The 20,861-nt window shown below is 41.7% G+C and overlaps 1 protein-coding gene across 2 annotated transcripts in view; it reads left to right on the top strand.

Moving 5' to 3' along the window:
* PREX2 (phosphatidylinositol-3,4,5-trisphosphate dependent Rac exchange factor 2) overlaps positions 1-20,861 on the top strand; it is a 295,769-nt gene that overhangs the window by 212,716 nt on the left and 62,192 nt on the right. For both annotated transcript variants that reach the window (XM_075125146.1, XM_048840883.2), the window contains 4 exons: positions 3,792-4,009; positions 7,515-7,617; positions 10,437-10,580; positions 16,197-16,311. In XM_075125146.1, coding sequence (XP_074981247.1) covers positions 3,792-4,009; positions 7,515-7,617; positions 10,437-10,580; positions 16,197-16,311 — 580 coding nt within the window. The remainder of the gene's footprint in view (positions 1-3,791; positions 4,010-7,514; positions 7,618-10,436; positions 10,581-16,196; positions 16,312-20,861) is intronic.

Below are 20,861 nucleotides of genomic sequence, written 5' to 3'. Positions count from 1 at the left end.
GTTATAATTTGTGCCCACAATTAATGGAGGCTGCAAAATGGGAGGTCAAGCTGAGGCCCTTTTATGAACCCATGCCCATAATGTCTATAAGAAATTCAGTATCGTTTGTGAGAAGAAAACATTTGATTTTTCTGATATGTGACTGGCTGAAATCCTTCTTTGGTAATATTCTGTTGCAATCTTTAAAGAACACATAATCCCCAAAGAGGCCAGAGAGCTTTCTGAAAGAAAGAAATATTTAGTTTTACTTTCTTATAAGGCTGAAAAAAATAAAAGTTTAATTTTATAAAAGAATAATTGCAGGGCTTGCATCATTTTACAGATTCTACAACTTTAGTTTTTATAGAGTCTCTCATAAAAACTATCACTAAATGCTATTAAGTTCAATATTAAACACAGTGTTAAAATATATTAGACAAATTTGAAAATGTGAGGGTTTGGTGATACAGGAAGGCTGCATCAGAAGGCAGGCATTGCAGGAGTGAAGGATCTATGAAAGCACAGTGAATCAGCTGCTGCTAGACAAATGGAGATAGCTCAGTGGGGAATGTAGAGAGAACAAGATCCATATGGGTGCAAATATATGTTCGGTGTTAAAAATCAGGAAGATCTGTTAGATTGTTATGTGAACTGGGGAACCAGAGGGATTATCTGAGCATGGGGGAGATGATTGTATTTCTCTATGAGAAAAAAGAACAGCAGCAGCATTTTCTACATATGTTGGATTCTGAAGAATAGAACTTGTAGAGGTCATAGGAAGGACGTTACAGTAATCAAGATCAGAAAACATAAAGGCTCGGATAATGATTTCATTAGAAATGGTGTAAAGAAGCAGTAACACTTGTGGAAAGTATTCTAAAAGTCCTTATAGACAGGTAGGGGAAAGAAAGCAAACTCATGGTCAAAGATAAGGAGTACTTGTGGCACCTTAGAGACTAACCAATTTATTTGAGCATGAGCTTTCGTGAGCTACAGCTCACTTCATCTGATGAAGTGAGCTGTAGCTCACGAAAGCTCATGCTCAAATAAATTGGTTAGTCTCTAAGGTGCCACAAGTACTCCTTTTCTTTTTGCGAATACAGACTAACACGGCTGTTCCTCTGAAACCTGTCATGGTCAAAGATGTTTCCAAGGTTAGAGACAATGGAAGCAAATGTGAAGTTTGAGTTAAGAAGGAAGATAGAGAGGATGGAGTTATGCTGAGGGGGCTCCTGTTGCCCATGGGAAGCACATATTTTGTTAAGAAGTTGTTAGGATTCAGGATTATTCCTAAAGATGTGGAATTATTTTTACTGGATACCTGGTCAGGTGAGTCCTATAGTTCCATCCCAGAGATATAAAAGGGTTTGAGCCTCTCTGTGAGAGAGGGAGAACTAGGAGCAAAGATGGAGAGGCCCTGCAGGGAGAAACCTCAGGAAAAAGCCAACTTCAGACTGAGTTTTCTGTACTGTTATTTCAGTTAATGGAAAAGGGAAAGCCGCAGAATGGGGACAAGTTTGGATACTAACCCACTGTGGTTTTACTTTATTGAAAACAGAATAGGGATCCTGTCTGTTCACAGTGGGCCAAATTCACCATTGTCCTACACCATATGCAGTCATTGATATAAGAGCAAAATGGGTGTAAAACTACCAAATCAGAAAAAATATTTTACAGTCACTTTGCATTCACTTCTCACAGGTGTAATGACTACCAAGGTGTGAGTCAGTGGAGAACCATGCCCCTCAACTTTTACCTTGTTAAAACTGAAAGGTCCTGAGCCACAAAATTAAGATCTGGATTTTGAACACCCCAAAAGGTGGGGTTGATTGCAATAGGGGGCTCACCATTTTGCTAGGCTGTCTCAAATTCACACCCTTTTCCTCTGGGGTGGAGAACCCTTCTTCTACCTTTGTGAAGTCAGTAAGCAGGAAGAATTACAACACACAGCTATATCCCAACACCTTTATCAGCCTTCATGAATGGAGCTGTAGTGTTAATAAAAGGAACAATTTGAGAGTCCCATGTAGTCAATTACCACAGGAATTATGCACCAAGCCTCAATGCAATAAACTCGAGATGCTAATAAAATAGTAGGATATTAGGAAAAACTTTTTCACTCGGAGGGTGGTGAAGCACTGGAATGGGTTACCTAGGGAGGTGGTAGAATCTCCTTCCTTAGAGGTTTTTAAGGCCCAGCTTGACAAAGCCCTGGCTGGGATGATTTAATTGGGGATTGGTCCTGCTTTGAGCAGGGGGTTGGACTAGATGAACTCCTGAGGTCCCTTCCAACCCTGATATTCTATGATTCTATGATAAAAGAGGTCTTACTCCATTGGTAACCAAACATGCCCAAGTGTATCACCAACCTCGGTCCCAGGTTAGGGACACCTCTTTCCCATTGGATTGGTGGCCAATGTTTCTATAAAGGATGAGCTCACACCAGCCAGTTTCTATTCCTCCTGTCATCCCCAGGGGTCTGACGTTATAGGTGGAGTACTAGTCAGGGCTTCTCCAAGCAACTGGATCTTCCCTTGCCTGCAGTCACTCAGTCCCTGCTGGCTGCCCTGGTTACACCTCTGGTCCCACCTTCTCTCTAGGCCAGCCTCACAGCCCTTATGTTTGGGTTGTGGTTGGGCCTGCTGTGGTCCAGCAGCAACATCATGTGACCCCTGTCTGCAGCTCACATCATGCAGTCTCCTCCAACTGATAGGCCAAGAGCTGTCCAACTGACCTATAACCATCTATAACTGTCCCAAACTTGCGGAAGGGCAGATTCTCCTCTGGAGTAGCATCTCCATCCTGTAATGGCAAGAGGGCTGATAATAGGATATTGGACATGGGTAGAATAACCAATCAGCTTTCTTGGGGATGGAGCGAGAAGCCAGTTCTTCCCCTTGACACACCCCCTAACCAGTCAGAGCTCAGGCAGCAAGGCAGGTGTTTCACAGCAATGGTGCTGCCATGTGGAGCAGGGTTGTTTTAGGTGCTAGTTCTGGTTTGGATACAATCTAGTTGTGACAAGTAGAGAGCAGGAAAAGACAGGAGAGGAGACATTAAAGGCTGAAAGATATTTGCAGTTGAGTGATATCACAATGAGCTTGGTAAGGATTAAAGATAGAATGATGATGAGCAAAAAAGAACCAGGCAGAGGGTTGAAAAATGACTCTTTATGGGAGTCTGTAGAAGAAGGACCTATGAGCAGAAGAGAAATTGCCACCAGACAGAAAGAGGGACGGGGGGGAGGGAAGGGGGGGGGGAGAGGGCAGCGAGGAGAGAGAGAGATGGACATTTTATAGGTCAGAACTATGACTCTGGAAAGAGTCAGAGACACCTACAAAACCTTTGTATTGGAAAGGAAATTACATTGTGGCATTTAAATTAAGACTTTAATTAAAGACTTCATTAAGCTAAAGGCAACACTTACTCTACTGAGTTTATTACTCTAATTCCAAAGCTTGGAATATGAGCTACCCAAAGTAACATTACTGACTCAGAAAGTAAATTGCTTACCAAAGTTTGATTTCTAAATTGGGACATTTTAATGACTATTCAATGGATTGTGAATTTTAAACCAGTTTGTACGTAAAGCATATTTAACTATTTTCACACAACTCCTTTAATTTGTTTTGAATATTTTCATATAAGGGGTAAAATCTCTTATTTAAGGTTTTTTTGTGATGTGAGATTTTATTTTTCCAGAAAACAAAGGCTCTTTGCTTAAAACAAAATAAAAACTTGCTACAGTTACTTTACTGTTAATTTATTCTCCCATTTTTCTTGCTTTTCCTCTTCTGGTCTTCCCCTCACAGATAGTGAGATCCAGCTCAGACGAGACATGGTCTTCTGCCAAAGTCTGGTGGCCACAGTCTGTGCTTTTTCAGAGCAACTAATGGCTGCCTTAAATCAGATGTTTGACAACAGCAAAGAGTATGAAATGGAGACTCAAGAGGCCAGCAGAAGGTGGTTGGAACAGATAGCTAATGCAGGTGTCCTCCTTCACTTCCAGTCATTGCTGTCACCTAACCTGGTAAGAATCTCATGCAGTAACCACATGAGTCAATATGACAGTGCTGAATAAGGGCAGCGCGAAGCAAGGTGCATTATGTTTACAGTATCTTGCAGCCTTTGTGTTTAGCTCATGTACTTTATTAGCTGCTATTCAGGAAGTTTGCGGTTCAAATAATTACTGATATGGGAAATTAATAATGTTGCTCACAAACATAATGTTATGTTTCTGTTTCAAGGTACTAGATACTGAGAAGGTGTATGAGGAACACATAATAGTAGCGATTAAAAAATCCAATTTGCCATTAGACACCACACAGCTATTTCCCCTCTTAACAATAAGTATATATGAGGTGATCACCATAGCTTCAGTCACTGTAATTAGCAATATAAGGAAAATACAATACTCATTATGTATTTTTAACAGAAAATCCCCACTTTCCCTTGGTAATTCAATTCTAAGGGCTAAATCTTCAGTCTCGCTGGGGCTGCTTTGCCGCGAAGGTGGCACAAACCAAACTGAAAGTTGATGTAACCAGTCAGTAGGAATTCAGCAGGGAATCCACAGGTAGACCATTATTGCTCGTTTGCCACCCTTCCCACTGCCCTTGGCAAAAGGGTCATGACTGAGAAAAAAGGGTCATAGCCAAAGCACCCCCTCATTCTAGTAATCCCTGGCTGCCTGCATGAATCCCTGAGGCTACTTTAAGTCACTTAGCAGACTAGACTGGTATCTGGTAGTCTGATGATCAGGGAGCTGGAAAGCTGTTTTTACAATGTCCTCTGCAGTCACTCCTCCCCTGAGCTGCTAGGTGCCAAATGGCTGGTCCTGAGGATTGGGCCTACTGGTTTGGAGAGTCAATCTCTAACTTCTTATTGTGAAAGCTTGAGACCTTTTAATATAGTGTCCTCTGTATTTGCAGTTGTGTTTTACCACCTTCTTAGATGTTGTAATTCTGTCACAAGGTAACCATTACCACAGGTACACCATAACTTGTGGATTTTGCTTCAAGGCTCAAGAGATTGCTCCTGTGTAATTAAAATCCCACATTATTTAAATGTTATTTTCGTGTACTCATATATTGGAAATAATAGTCAGGAAGAATTGTTCCAATTATGCAATTTTAAATTAAAATTAACATTAGTCAGTTTTGTAAAGTTTTTTTTTGTGCACAAAAAAGGAGTGCTGAGTTAGTTCAGTAATAACATTCATCACTTCAGGGAAAAGTCTTTAAGAACAACTTTTTCAGTATTTTCTAACCAAGCATTCAGGATACAGATGATCCATGTTACTTTAAACAAGGGCTTGTGAGGGCAGTTATACTGATTACATCTGGATTTCAATAAAGAATGAACAATTTTGTAAAGATTTCCCATGTGGTTGAATGGTATTCGGATTACTCTGGTGATAAAAATTGCCTTCTCTCCAGGGGGTTAATAAATTGAACCATTAGGTAAAATGTTGCAGGCAGAATCCCTTCTTCATAAATACATGGGAAATACTATTTTAGTTCATGGAACAGGGAAAATTGTTTTTTCCCGTCTGTGTAAATCAGTAACATTCAGCTAATTCTCATGTTATAGGGATTATGTTTATTGCCGTCTGTTTTGTTGTTCATTTATTAACTGTTTCAGTGCTTGCAGAAAGAATTAAATACACATCAGGTTTACATTTGTCTGCTTGATAGTTTAGCACAGAAGGGACGGTAATATGAATTATTTTAACTGAGTATTGATTCTGCTGTGACTGCTCTAAGTATTTACTTCCAGGCTATCTATATTTGTTGGTGAATACTTCCCTTGTTAGCAGAGATCCAATAAAATATCTTGAAAGGTTTATAATTTACTTCTTGAAGTTGTAATGAGATACGAGACTTGATTTTCAAAGGGTAAGATTTTCCATCATTTTGGTTTGAGAGTTCACAAAATCTGAGCCTGCAAAAATGAAGTACAGGTGCCAATCAGAACATTGACATATCTAGCTACTTGATTTGCATCCACAGTTGGGTAGGTTATGGTGAAAATTACTCTCCCATTTTCACCCACATTTGAGCTGCCCATTCAACTGCTGGCACAAAAAGTTCCCCTCAAGCACATAAACTGGAACTTTTGAAAATCTAGCCCACTATCTGGGCTAGTTAGTCCCTGATAGTCTCTAGATAGTCCCTGTCCCTGATTTTTACTAAAAATGTCCATGACAAAACAGGGAGGGAGGAGGGTTGAGCACCTTGCCCTGCTGTGGCTGGGAGCTGTGGCCCCTGCCCCATGGTTGGGAGCTGGGAGGGACCCCCAGCTGGGGAGCTGCGGGGGATTCCCTGGGGACTCAGGAGGTCTGGGGGATTTCCCCAACCAGGCAGCGGAGCTGCGGGGGTTCCCCTGCCGCTTGTGGCAGCTAGGGAGCTGCAGGGAATTTCCTGCCTGCCGGAGGGGACTGGGTTGCTCTAGGGGAATCCCCCCCACGGAGGCTGGGGAGCTGCGTGGGAGCCCCCTCCCCCATGAGGACTGGGGAGCTCCGGGGGATTCCCCCGTCGGCAGTGGTGGCTGAGGAGCTGCTGGGGATCCCCTCTGCCTGCAAGGACTGGGGAGCTCTGGTGGTTCCCGCCCTCCGTGGAAGCTGGGGAACTGCATGGGAGTGGCCCCCCACCCCCATGGGGACTGGGGAGCTCCAGGGGATTCCCCACCGCCTGCGGGGACTGGGGAGCTCTGGGGATTCCCCGCCGCCCGTGGGGACTGGGGCACTCCGGAGGTTCCCAGCACCCATGAAGACTGGGGAGCTCTGGGGATTCCCCCCTGCCCATGGCAGCTGGGGAACTGCGGGGGACCCCTGCCACTCCAGGCAGCAGGCTACCCCGCAGCTCCCAGCCACCACAGGAGGTGGGGGTACCCTGCAGCTCCCAGCCACTGCGGACTGAAGTTACGGAGGTTTGCAGAAGTCATGAATTCCGTGTCTTCTGCGACCTCCATGACCAAATCATAGCCTTAATAACGATACCCATATTTTGACAGAACAGTGATTTTCAGCCGCTCATGACCTTTTATATGACACCTTGCAAGGAATTCCTTGTATGAAATATCACAACCATATACAAATGATGAGTAAGGGGGTTACAGGGTGCTATTTTAAAACACAATGCGTCACAATAACTAGAAGAATTTTGAAAATCTAGGCTTAGTGTCATATACATTGTAAGCTTGCTCATTTACATACATAACTAAAAATGCAGTTTGATTAAATGGTAGCTGTAAATTAACTGGCTGTATGTGCAAAATAGCTTAATAATTTCAGTTCTAATTTCAATTTTAATAATCATTTTTTTGCCAGTAGAAGAGGGAGTGGAAACCCAATAAAAACAAATCCATCATCTGGTATTCATGAAAGTTAGTTAGATTAATAGTTCAGTGAAGCAGGGTGTAACTTTCTACAGTTATTTTTGATGCTCATGTTCTATATGATTTCCAGTATGGAAACATCATGCTAACATCACATAATATTTATTTGAGAAGAGATTTTTTTTTCCTTTTTCCAGACTGATGAACAAGCCATGCTAGAAGATACATTGGTTGCTTTGTTTGACCTGGAAAAAGTTACTTTTTATTTTAGACAGTCAGAACCAGAACCACTAGTTGCAAGTAAGTAAGGAAGTATATTTATGAGATTTATTGTTCTACAAACAAACAGTCGCATGTTAGATATGTTTAAAGTGATACAATGTTTTTCTCTTCTGGAGCATCTCAGCTCATGGGCAAATGTCTTAATTTGGGAATGACATGGGCCAGGTGGCTGGGAATGGAATAACAGAGCCTTTCCTCACTAGATCGCCTGATATCCAGCAAAGGTCAGTCACGATGAAAAGTAATTATTATTTGGCAGCTGTTCACAAGCCTCAGTAAACGATTGGTGGTCTCACTGAAGCCACTGGATAAGTGACCATTCCAGAAAAAATGTCCAGAAGAGCTAGTTTTCACTGAGGAGCAGTGTGTAAAAGAAGTTATGAGAGGACGGAAGAACATTAGAAATTGTTCGCATCTACATCATCAGTGACACATCATCGGTGAGAAGCCTGGTGCTAGAAAAGGCGATTGACTTCTGAGTGAGAAGAGGCAGATGGTATTTCCTCCAGGGTTCTGTCAGTCAGGGACAGCTTTACATTGTCAAGAAGTGTCCTCTGAGCCCTGCTGGTACAGGCTACTGAAATGTGCTGAATCAGAGCATCCCCCATGGCCACGCTACTCTTGGGGATGCACTGACTGACTGCCGATTCCTGGTGGAGGAGAGGTTACAGCCTTTTTCTGCCTCTGCACCGCCCTCTTGATGTTCAGATCCTGCTGTGAATTTGGCACAGTGAATGAAAACATGCTTTTCCAAAGTCTCATAACTCAGCATGGGGAAAAGTGTGTCTGATTAACTTCAAGCTTTCCAAACAAATACTGCCCTGGGGATAGAGATCACACAAGGTAACTTTTACAGTAAAAAGACCCCAAAGGTACTAGTGAGAGAGGGTGTCAGCACTCCCAGAATTCAAGTACCACCTTACAGCCATGAGTGTTGCCAGGGTTCACATTTGCAGAGCTGCTGGTGAGTGAGGATTTGATCCATATACTACTTCTGCTGTGTTGGGATGAACAAGTCTGGAGGAGATCCCATAGCCCTGCTTCAACCACTTCCAGTGGTGTTTTTAAGAAGAGGTCCCATTAAGCCAGACATCAATCCAAGCTAGGGTGGAGGGTCAGCCTGGACAGCATTCCTAGTTGGGAGCAGATTAGTTGCCAGTGTTATGCAGTGCTCATATTGCCTCCCTTCCCATGGAAAAGTCTTTCTCATATATGGTGATATACAAAGATCATATGTGTAACATTCAGGTCAAAACAAAATTGCAACAAACTCTATTTCAACCTTTAATTTAAATGCCACCATCACAACTATCCAAACTTCATGGTTTCATGGAGAAGGAGATTTTGGTGGCAAATTCAGCTTTTCGTTTACGGCAAAGCATAATTACCAAAGTTAAAGGAAATTAATTATTTCTTGAGGCCAAAAAATAGTGACAAGTTGCGATTTGACCTCCTTTTCTTGGAAATGCAAAATCATAATCTACTAGCATCAATATCAGTAATCTACAGGTTGTAGTTTGTTTAAATTTTTAATTTAAAATTATAACTGGAAATATGTATGCATTTTTATTTGAAGTAAGCTGCTTTAACTCTGCAAATGTTAAGGTTAGGGCATGTCTGCACTTTGATCTGGGGGTGTAATATGCAGCTTGAGTAGATATACCCATGCTGGCTGTGGTTTACCTAGCATGCTAAAAATTGAGGGTAGCCATGGCAGTATGAGGAACAGGACACTAGCGGCCCTGATTACATACCTAGCAAATCTTTTAATAGTTTCACCTTGCTAGATACATATTCAGGGTGGCTAGTCCCTCATTGCTGCTTGCGCCATTGTGGTTATGCTCTATTTTTGACGCACTAGCTCAGTCAGAGCTAGCACAGGTATGTCTAGTTAAGCTGGGAATTACACCCTGAGCTCAAAGTGTAGATGTACCCTTAGAGTAAAAAGGGTAAATTTTCACTGGCTTTTGCTAATGGCAGTTGCATGCTTACTCACCTGCACAGCATTGAAAATGTACTTTGGGGAGTCATTGCAAATGGTAGACCAAGAGGCATTAGAAGATCTAGGAATCTAAACCAATGTGAATAGGAACTTCTGACATCTGGTGTGTCAGTGTGTAATGAAACATACCATTATATAATTTTATGTATTGTACAGTAAGAAATCAGTTGTCAGAAAATGAATCTCCAATTTAACTATTATTCATTGAATGGTTCTGTAGTTATGTGTTCCTCAGCTTTATGCATTACAGAAATTCTGATGTGAGGAGGCCATGGTTCAATGACTAGAATTAATACCATGGGACACTTTCTTAGCTACACAGAGTTTATACTTGGCATCGCTGAGGAGAGGGGAGTAAAAGGTGGCTGTAAGGCATCTGTCTACTCCACTGATCCTGGTCTGGCTAGAGGTCCAAATGGCCCCAAGCATAACTTAAAGAAGCCTATGGGTTGCTTTAATTCATGCCAGCTGCAGTGATCGCACACGGTCTGCTGTTCCAGATGGGGATCAAAAAAGCAGTATGCACTACACCCCACTCCCTCCTGCCACTGGCATGCTTCCTCCCCACCCTTCATAGACCTGTGGGAAAGTAGGTGGTGTAGAATCACCTTTACACCACCTGAAGACTCCCCTCTGTTGCAGGAACCTGTGGTGGGCTGTTAAGGCACCTTTCTGCCTGCCTTGTGATGGTGTTGCATTGCAAAGCAGGCAGAATTAGGGACAGGAATTTGGCTGTGTATAATTTTGAGTGTAACATTCTTTCTAGTTTTTGGAAGAGAAAATATCACATAGTTGTTGGCTATTAATAAAATGGCAATGTTAAATATTTTCTTAGATGTTCCAATCACATATCAAGCAGAAGGAAGCCGGCAAGCTTTGAAGGTTTACTTTTATCTTGATAGTTACCATTTTGAGCAGCTTCCTCAAAAGCTGAAGAATGGAGGAGGGTTTAAAATCCACTCAGTACTTTTTGCACAAGGTAATTCTTTTCTATACCTTCAAATACCTTTCTATACCTTGAAAATCTGAAGTCTTATCTTAGCTATGATTCCGCAAGGTTCTTAATCGCATCTGTAACTCTGAGCACATGAATAGTTTCATTAAGTTCAGAATTAGGGCCTCAATTCAAATACTTTGTTGAATTGTGGTTCTAATTCTGAGATGAATTTTAATTTTAAGGGAATGAAGTATATTTTTCATATAAACTCTTCTAGAGTTTACTTCTGAGTTTAAACCAGTCATACTGACACAGACTGCAGAGAATAAGTGGATTATCTTTTTGTTTGGTTTTTTTTGTAAGTTCATTCAATGTGAATGTTAGTGGGCAATTCCCAGACCTGGAAATTCTCTTAAATTGAAAAGAAATTTCATTTTCCAAATGAATAAAGCAAGAAAAAACAGGTAAAGGACGAAGGTGATATCAGCTTTGATTCTTCTTTAAAACATATGGAGAGTTAAATATCCTTTCCAGGTATCTGTTGCCATGACACCACAAACATTAGTGAAAGGATGTATGGCATTGATGCTGTTTGTAAATTGCATATTCCCTACAGTGAGTAGTGGTGTCATTATAGTCATCAGGACCATAGGGTTTGATTCACCAAAGTGGTGAATGCCTCCTGCCAAGTGCTGATTGCCTTCAGCTTCCTTTGACTTCAGTGGGAGTTGAGAGCTCTCGGTATGTTGCAGGAGGTCTTAGCACACACACGGAAGGGGCTCATAAATCAAGTAAATGAAGGAAAGGAAGAATTAGTGGAAACTTTTGATCTAATAAAAAGTAAGTACTATACAAAAATATTTAAAGGTGAATAGCAAACCCTCAGTCTAAAGTCAAGACAAATACATCTTTGAAAGTAAAAGGTGTTAGCTCAATTTTAAATGAAGTCCCAAAGAAAAAGTTGAATGATTTTTCATTTAAACTATTTATAGATTTAAATTCACCCAATGGAGGGGCAATGAGGAGACTGAATAACAGCAGGAACATCTCAGCTGATGATGAGATGATAAAGACAAACAAAGAATGGGAAATAGCTTGGCTCCAATATGATCTTGAAAATATTAATGGTTTTTTTCTTGTACAGAAAGTGTTGCAGAATTGCACAGGAATTGCCCATGTCTTTTTACACGGAACAGGGCAGTAGTGTCAGGCAACTGGGATGAGGGCTGTCAAGCCTATTGTTCAGAGCAGGCGTCATACCTAATGGTTGGAGCAGGCATCAGTGGTCAGAAGCTGGAGCCAAGGGTCAGACCGGAGGACAGGAACTGGATACCTGAACCCAGGGTCAAGCCAGAGTCAGTAGTCAGGAAACAAAGCCATGAGTCAAGCTGGAGGTCAGGAACTGGAGCAAGGAGGGATTCAAGGCAGGGCAGGACAGAGGCAAGGCTGGGTGCAAAGCAGGAGCAGCAGAAACAAGGTAACGCAGGAGACTTCACAATGGTGGGCATGAGCATCAAGCAGTCAGCTAACTGCTTCTGCTGGCTTAAGAGCCGCCCTGTAGACCCCTCCAGCCAAAGAGACGGTATGGTCAGCTTGCTGCAGGCCAGCTGTACCTATGAGGCTGCCTGGAGACTAGCTGTGTTGCCAGTCCTGATTCCTGACAGGTGGTTGGATATTAAGACATGCCCCCTGGTCTCAGTGTCCAAGTTCAGACATGGCACTAGCTGTGTTCACCATCAGCTAGTTTGAGGAAGGGAACAAGAGACCAGGATTCCCAGAATGCCTAGATATTTAATAATTTGCAGTATTTAAACTCCTGAGATTTCTTTATTCACTATCCTATCAAAATGTCACTGAGAAAATCCATTTTACTTCACTGGTGAGGTTGGCTTTGTGAAATCAGCCATTTTCATCCACATCTGTATGGGATCTGGGATCCATGTTAAACTCTATACCTTTCTGAAAAATACTCTGAAGAAGGGGGAGAACCAGATGCCCTGCATAACACCCATTTCTTCCTTCCGATCATTACTTTACCCAGCAGCAGAAGGTAGACATGCTATCCTTCTAGTGATGACAAAAGTCTTACAGACTGATACATTGAACTAGTCACTTCACTCCCGTTTTTCTTACACGCACAGTAAGCTGTGACCAGTGATGAGCTGCCAAAATCTTAACAACCGGTTCCCTCCTCACACCACGAGGGGGTCGTGGCCCACCCCCGCCCCCTGGGGACTCCTACCCCATCCACCCCCCTCCCCTGTCCCCTGACTGCCCCCAGAACTGGGCAGGAGGGTCTCGTGGGCCACCGTAGTGGGTGCCCACCCCACTCCTAAGAGCTAGAGGGACTTGCCGGGGGGCGAGGTGGGGAGTCCCGGAGGTGCTTACCTGGCGCAGCTCCCAGGAAGCATCCGGCAGGTCCTTCTAGCTCCTAGGGGTGGGGGAGCATAGCTAGGGGGGAGCAGGGGGAGCGGCCGCTCCTCTCACCCCGTGCCCAGCCCCAGCTGACCTCCGCTCCGCTCTGCCTCCTCCCCTGAACGCGCCGCCCCACTCTGCTTCTCCGCCTCCCTCCGCCCCCCCGGCTTCCCGTGAATCAGCTGTTCGTACGAGAAGCCTGGGAGGGCTGAGAAGCAGGCGGTGGCTTTGCGCTCAGGCCAAGGGAGGCAGAGGCAGAGCGGAGGTGAGCTGGGGTGGGGGGTACGAAGAGGGCCGCCCGCGCCGCAGCAGGTAACTGGGGGTGTGTGCGCAGGGGAACCGCTCCCCGCCCCAGCTCACCTCCGCCTCCCTGGGCCTGAGCGCGGAGGTGAGCTGGGGCGGGGAGCGGTTCCCCTGCGCACCTGCCCCCCCCCGGTTACTTGCTGCTGCACAGGCGGCCCTCCTCGCGCTCCCCCACCCCAGCTCACCTCCGCTCTGCCTCTGCCTCCCTGGGCCTGAGCACAAAGCCACCGCCTGTTTCTCAGCCCTCCCAGGGGAGGAGACGGAGGCAAGCTGGGGCCAGGCGTGGGGTGGGGAGCTGCCATTGGGTGCTCTGCCACTTTTGGCTGGTTGTTAAATTTAGAAGCCCTTTTAGAACCGGTTGTCCCTCCCTGGGCCTGAGTGCAAAGCTGCCGCCTGCTTCTCAGCCCTCCCAGGCTTCCTGCACGAACAGCTGATTCACGGGAAGCCGGGGGGTGGGGGTGGGGGGGGCAGAGAAGCAGAGTGGGGCAGCACGTTCAGGGGAGGAGGCGGAGGCGGGACAACCAGTTCTAGCTCACCACTGGCTGTGACTCATTTTCACATCAGTTTTATAATGACACACTATCAAAGCTTTGATCTTCATTTACACTGGCTAACAAGAAACTGCTCTCCAAATCTAACTGAAATCTGTTCGTGATCAAGAGAGAAAATGCCATCTCTTCAAGAACTGAGCATTTTGTAGATGCAGCTGTTCATTTTGGGGGGATGGGGGGCAGAAATTCTTGCTTTCTGAGACTCAGTAGAGCCAAGCTATTTTCCAGCCTAAATACAGAGTCTACATAGTGTTGTGGTATAAAAGATTTTTAGCAGCATGACTTTGGAAAGGGTTTTTGTTACTTGCAGGATGAATACATGAGTCAGTGAAGGTCACTTCAAATGAGTGACACTTAAATCTTCATATTACACCATCATGTGTTTTTTATGGGCTACAGACAGTATTTTACAGAAGAAAAAAAAACAGTTTTAGTCCCCATTCCTGCAAATACACAGGTACTTAACCTTATGCTAGTGAGTAGTCTAACTGAGTTCAAATGTATAAAGTTAATCATGTATATAAACAGTTGTAGGATTGGGGCCTTAGAAAATTTGTAGAGAGCTTTAAAAATCTTTACCATGTCTTATGTATCCCTCTACCTGTAAACCAGACTTTCTAGAACCATGTGACTAACTATACAGCTCTCAAAAGGGCAGAAATTATATCTCCTTGCAGGATCAGAGCGTGTGTGTGTGTGTGAATATGATATGTGTGTACAAAAGAGAGAGGGAGAACATATGTGGGGATGTTTCTATTGTCATAAAGTCTTCTGAATTCCCAGGGCGTGAGTTTATATCTACTGAATAAATAAGTTTTAAAAAAATCAAACTCTTTATTTCAGATTTACATTTGCAGTTGAGCTAATTAACCTTCAAAACTAACATTTGTATTTATTTTTAACATTTTTTGGCAGTTCACATTTAACCTCAGTCTAGACTTTTCTATTCTAGTTTTAAATATCCAAAACAGAAACCCCTCTCTTCTCTGCATTACAATGCCCTGCTCCCTCTTTAAGGGGAGAGCAAAACTGTTCTACACAGTAAGGTCCCAATTCTGCAACAGAACCTACTAACTTGGACACCTACAACCATGCAGATACCATTGCGGACAGTGGGCCCCTCCACCTGGGCCCTGTCTGGTTAAGCTCAAGACGGACATATTAGGAGGCAATTTGATCATCAGTCTTTGCCATCTTTCGTACAGAAGCAAAATTATGAACTCTATAAGTACTCAGAGGAACTGTGATTTGCATGTTCTTGAACAATGAATGAATTATTTACTGACTGGTCACATTAAGAATTGTCAGCAGAATTAGTGTTTGGTGTGCAACTGGGGCTCTGAACCTGCAAGTTGTGCCCATAAGAATTCTGCTATTTAGATGCATTTTCTGATCGTTCTCTTGGGTAACTAACTCTTAAAAATTTGTACAGATTATTATTAAAGTGGCAGGGTTCCTCATTGCAAAATCTTCAGTGCTTCTACCCTATGTGTATTTTACTGAAGTCCCATTTCTATATTATGAGATTAATCTAATAATATGTGAATGTGAAGATCTTGATTTCTCAGCTCCACACTCTTACGTCTTTTGAAGTAGGTATGACTCAGGCTGTTAAATCATTTTTCATAGCTATCTAAATTAAATTGTGTTGTTTTTTTTAACTAGAGCTGGCAAAAGTGTGCCAAAAGTAGAAGGGTTAAACAATTTACCTCAGTACCCATCACTCTGTCATTTTTCACTTCTACCCCCCTCCATTTAATTTAATTTTAGATGTATATACATTAACTAACAAGGAGTCAGAGTAAAGTTTACATGACACTGAAAACATTTCTGATCCCAAAGGAGAGATTTTTTTCAGTCCACAAGGCATTTTCCAAACTGTACGGAAAAGTTTTTCAGTGGAGTCTGGTCCTGAGAAATACTGAACACCTGAAACTTTCAAATAAAACAACTGGAGTTTCAGGGTCTGCACATATCCCAAGATCAGGCCTAGTAAAAGAGAGTCATTGTGTGTCCCTTCCTTTTCTATAGCCTAACCACTGCTACAGTATCTCATTTTACCAGAGATTTCCAAGGTCACCTCAGAACTAAAAACTGTTCTAAATAGTGCCTGTGTATTTACATTCAGAGGGCAGAATCACTCTAATTAGAATCACAGAACTGATATTAGCCCTGTCTTGTACAGTTTTTCTTAAGGGCAAGAAGTATTTTTATTTTTAAACAAAATCTTAGAGAAAGATCTGTGGAAATTTGATGACACACAGAAACAGCTTTGCAATCAATGTTGAGGGTCACAGCTTCAAGATTAAGAAGTATGGCACTAGACTGCAGACAGGTTCTAACTGCAGAGAAAGAGTATAGTAAATATTTAATACTGATTTTTTTCCAGCACTGGAGAGCATGGAAGGATATTATTACAGAGACAATGTGTCGGTAGAAGAATTTCAAGCCCAGATTAATGCAGCCTCACTGGAAAAGGTCAAACAGTATAACCAGAAACTCAGGTAAGTGGTGAGCCAGCCTTCCCTGTGGTGGCTATGTAGACTTTGTATTTTAAATTAACCTAAATCAGACATTCTCAGATTTTGATCCATGGAGCACAGATAGTTCACAGGGCACTGGCTGGTCTCATGGTTCTGTCTCTCCTCATTCCATTGCTAAATTGCACTGAAAGACAAGTAAAAATAATGAAATTGTTTCCTAATATTTTTCCCCCTACACTATTAGCATAGTTGCTGCAGGGTTGTTGTTTGATTGCATATGAGAAGGGAACAGTCTGGGTGATCACAAAAGTAATGGAAAGTGATTTCTGAGCCAAGCTCTCTTATAAGCATCCACATAAGTAAAAGTTTGAGAACCACAATCAATGCTCACAATTCTTTATAATGTAGGGAAAATAACCTAGCAAAATGTTAGAGACAAGAAATGATTCCCTTAAAATGTTTTGTAACAGAACTAAAAAATTCTATTTTAATTCTGTGGAAATATTTATTTTTATAAAGAGATTAGGTTTACATTTGATGGGGGAAGGTGCATGGGGGGGGAGGGGTTAATTTACAGATTGTCCCACAACTTTTAAAGGTGGATATGAACATCCAACACTTAGTGGGAGTTTTTGCATAATGGGTTTAGATTCAGGTTAATCTCTAGTTTATTTTCTAGTAAACCTAGAAAACTATAATACAACTTCAGTGCATATACTCAAGCAATTCAAGAAATCTATCAATTTCAATTTAAAGTAAGATTGAAATGCCTCACCTAGGACAATCTAGAGTTTTTGTGCATACCAGTTAAATTAATATCTACCTTGAGATGAACACCATAAACTGGTATACTTAAATTCCCTAAAGGACACTGATAAATGCTATATTGCTATATCATGAGTTACAGCTATATGTTGTTTTAATGAATTGATGTATTGATATCAGAATTGTTAAATATTATAATCTAATTTTGTAGGTTTAATTACTTAATTTCTACAGAACAGGATTTAACAGCCCATGCTGTTTTCCTGGAAGCTCATTGTGTCAACAAAAAAAGAAAAATAAACATGGGTATATGCTTCAACTGCAACTAAGAGATATGCACGTGTAGTGTACACTGTACATAAAAAGATCACAAGATGATGCATTCTCATAATGATTCCATGAGGAAATAACTTCCAGTGGAATTTTTCATACAGAAAAAATTCTGCCTTTATTTTGTGTAAAGTAATGGAACAAGCCCAGGACAATAGATATTAGGTGTTTTCACTGCATTTGTGGAAGACATTTCTCTGAGTAGGCTATATTTGTAGATGAATCGCAAAAAGGCTCACTGGAAAATCAAGAATGCAGTAAAATTGTGGCTTTTTGTTTTTCTGGCTTCATGAGGCTGATGAAATCTGTAATGGTATCTGGTTCTCATTAGCTCTGAGAAGGTGGGCGGCTTTTAAAAGAAGAAATGAGAAGTGGGGGAAAGAATGATGAGGTAAAGATGAAGGAGAAAGGGGAAGGAGGAGGAAAGAGAGTCATTCATTCTGAGTCCAGACTTTTCTTAAAGTGACAGTACTTGGACAGGGAACAGTGAGCAGTATTTAAAAAAGAGCGAAGATCCCAGTATTAAATGTACAGTTCCTTCCACTCACCTTTTTCAAGAGGGGTTCTCTGTGCTTTTCTTCTGAAAATATGTCTAGGTGTACATAGTGTTCTTCTGTTTTACCTCATTGATGGACTTTCAGAAATTCCTTTAGGAGTTCGTAAAAGATATTCAATAAAAATTTTGCATTTCCTTTCTGTTTACTATATCTGTGTCTCTGAACTTTTAACCCAACTGTTGTTATAATAATTAGGCACCCGATTGTCTTCACTCTTCCCTTGTTTCATTTACTGTCATCCAGGAGCATGTTCTGTTTCTTCTACTGGTTCCTTTATTGTGGAAGTACTTGTGTGAAACGTGGGTTCTGCAGCTTTCTCTGACCATGGCAACACATGGGCTAGCTTGAGGCGAGCCTTTCACTGAAATTCTACTGCTTCCATACATCAGTCTGACTTCCAAATTATTTGGCTCTTACCCTAGTGGCACAAGACATCTAGTTGAGGAGGTTTACTATCTAAGGGCTTGACCTAAAGCTTACTGAAATCAATGGCAACAATCTCACTACCTTAATGGGCCTAAAAGTGCTGATGCTGCCTGATTCTACTTAGCTTGTGTGAGCTGGAAAGAGCACAGAACAAGGTGACTCTGCTGCTGTGCATTATTACATTCTTGCTATCTTAGTTCCTGCTGCAGCTTTAATGGGATACAATACTCTTAAGGCCATCTTTACTCACAAACCTGACCAGTGGCCAACCTGTAGCACAATATTTTTTCAAAAATTTCACAGGGGGTCAAGTGGGTCTTTCATATTTCAAGTATAGGAAAAAAAACCTGTTATCTCCAATACTAACATGGTAAGTGTTTGTAAGTGCTGACATTTTAATGGTGATCATACCACATCCCATAAATGAGGGACAAGGAATTAACTTCATATGTAATATAATGTGAAAATAGAGTACAAGAAATCCAGGAAAGCAGATGCTAATATTCTTGTTCTGCCAGTTGCTAGTCAGAATAGGTGTTTGGCTGAAGAGACTCTAAGAAAGTAACTACAGCAGCAAAACTCAGTGACATTTGGATAGTAGTTCTCAAATAAAACCATAAAATTGAAATTAAATATCTCATGGAAATGTATGCATGCTCCCTGGAAGTACTGGCAGTATAACTTTTAACTCTGCAGGTAGTAGAATCTACTAGGGCTGTCAAATGGTTAGAAAAAATATTTGCAATTAATCTCAATTTTAATCACACTGTTAATAGAACACCAATTTAAATTTATTAGAAATATCTTTTGATGTTCTACATTTTCAAATGTATTGATTTCAATTACAACACAGAATGCAAAGTGTACAGTGCTCACTTTATATTAATATTTTTATTACAAATATTTACACTGTAAAAAAGATAAAAGAAATTGGAGAATATGCTTTATTCATCATACATAACAGAGAGGTTTAGTCCCTGCTTTAATTGCAAAGCGCAACCTTAATGATGGAACTCTGACCAGCTTCCTCATAATATCACCAGTGATATAGCAGATATGTTGGCCTAGATACAAAACTGCTCTCTTTAACTCTGAGTTGGGCAGTCATAAAACTTTAATTTTTTACAGTTCTTGTTTTTAGGCTTTTGCAAGTACTATATATCAAAACTGAAACATAAATCATAGGATTTTCAAGAGGAAGCTATAGTACAAGATGTGTATGGAGGAAGGATAGAACCTCCCTCCATTTTTCTTATTTAACTCAACCCTAGCAGTTTTAATCAAATTACTACTACAAGGAACTTATAATTTCAGTGCAGTGAAGTATTAGAGTTGCTACAGAATTCCAGAAAAGATGCATCAACACATAGGAAAACCTTTAGCTGTGTAAAACTGTTACTTCAGAAGTAAATAAATAAATAAAACTATGATTTTTTTAAAAAAACAAATTTCAACATCTGCACCATACTCATTCTTAATGGGTGTGTATTTCTTTTTCACGCTGCCAGCCAGATTGCATTTATTTTTATAGTTAACCAAGTGTCACCATTTCTGTTTCCCTGACACTTGCAGGAAAAAAAATATCTCTATTTGCAAATTGGGAAGGTGGTGACAGTTGCCAGCACTGTAAATTTATTCTGACCTAAAGGTTTCTTAATGAGAAGATGTTGCACAACCAGGAGAAAACAATTAAGTCAGCAAAGATTTTAAACATCTTTATTACTGTATGTTTGATAACTCAGCAGTTATCTGCTAAGTTAGAGGAAGAATATAAAGAGCTCATTGTTGCTAGCACTGTAGAATGCTGCTGCTCAGTGCTGCTGTTCTTGGAGTTTTGATGTCAGCTGCACTAGCAAACAGCGCTCCATGTTCATTCAGCAGAACTCAATGTTATTCATAAGAAAGACCACAGGCTCGGTTCAGTGGCAAAGGCACTTGGCCAGGTTTATTGTTTTTAGAATATCAGGGTTGGAAGAGACCTCAGGAGGTCATCTAGTCCATCCCCCCTGCTCAAAGCAGGACCAATCCCCAATTTTTGCCCCAGATCCCTAAATGGCCCCCTCAAGGATTGAACTCACAACCCTGGATTTAGCAGGCCAATGCTCAAACTACTGAGCAATCCCTCCCCCACGGTACTAGTGCCCTGTCCAATGGGTCACAGGGACACTAATGCAGGTATGCCTGTGACAAGGTAAAGGCCCACTAGGGTCCTGTCCCTTGGCCGATACAAAGTTGCCCCTCGTATGACTTCTTCTGATACAAGACAGTTACCTATTACACTCCAGATGTTGTTAGTTACCACCCTTATACCTTGTGCTTGCTAGTTCGAACAAAACATCCTCATCCATTATCCTGTCATCCCATCCTTAACTTACAAGGGGTCAGTGTATTCCTGTACAATTGCTTGGAAATTTGTTTACATTGTTATTTGAGAACTTTGGGTATTCTTGTTCCATCCTCTCCAGTCAGGGAAGTGCTTCCTTCGTTAGCCAA

This window comes from Caretta caretta, chromosome 2, assembly GCF_965140235.1.
Source record: "Caretta caretta isolate rCarCar2 chromosome 2, rCarCar1.hap1, whole genome shotgun sequence".
Taxonomy (NCBI): Eukaryota; Metazoa; Chordata; order Testudines; family Cheloniidae; genus Caretta; species Caretta caretta.
This window is presented reverse-complemented; position numbering and strand designations above follow the sequence as displayed.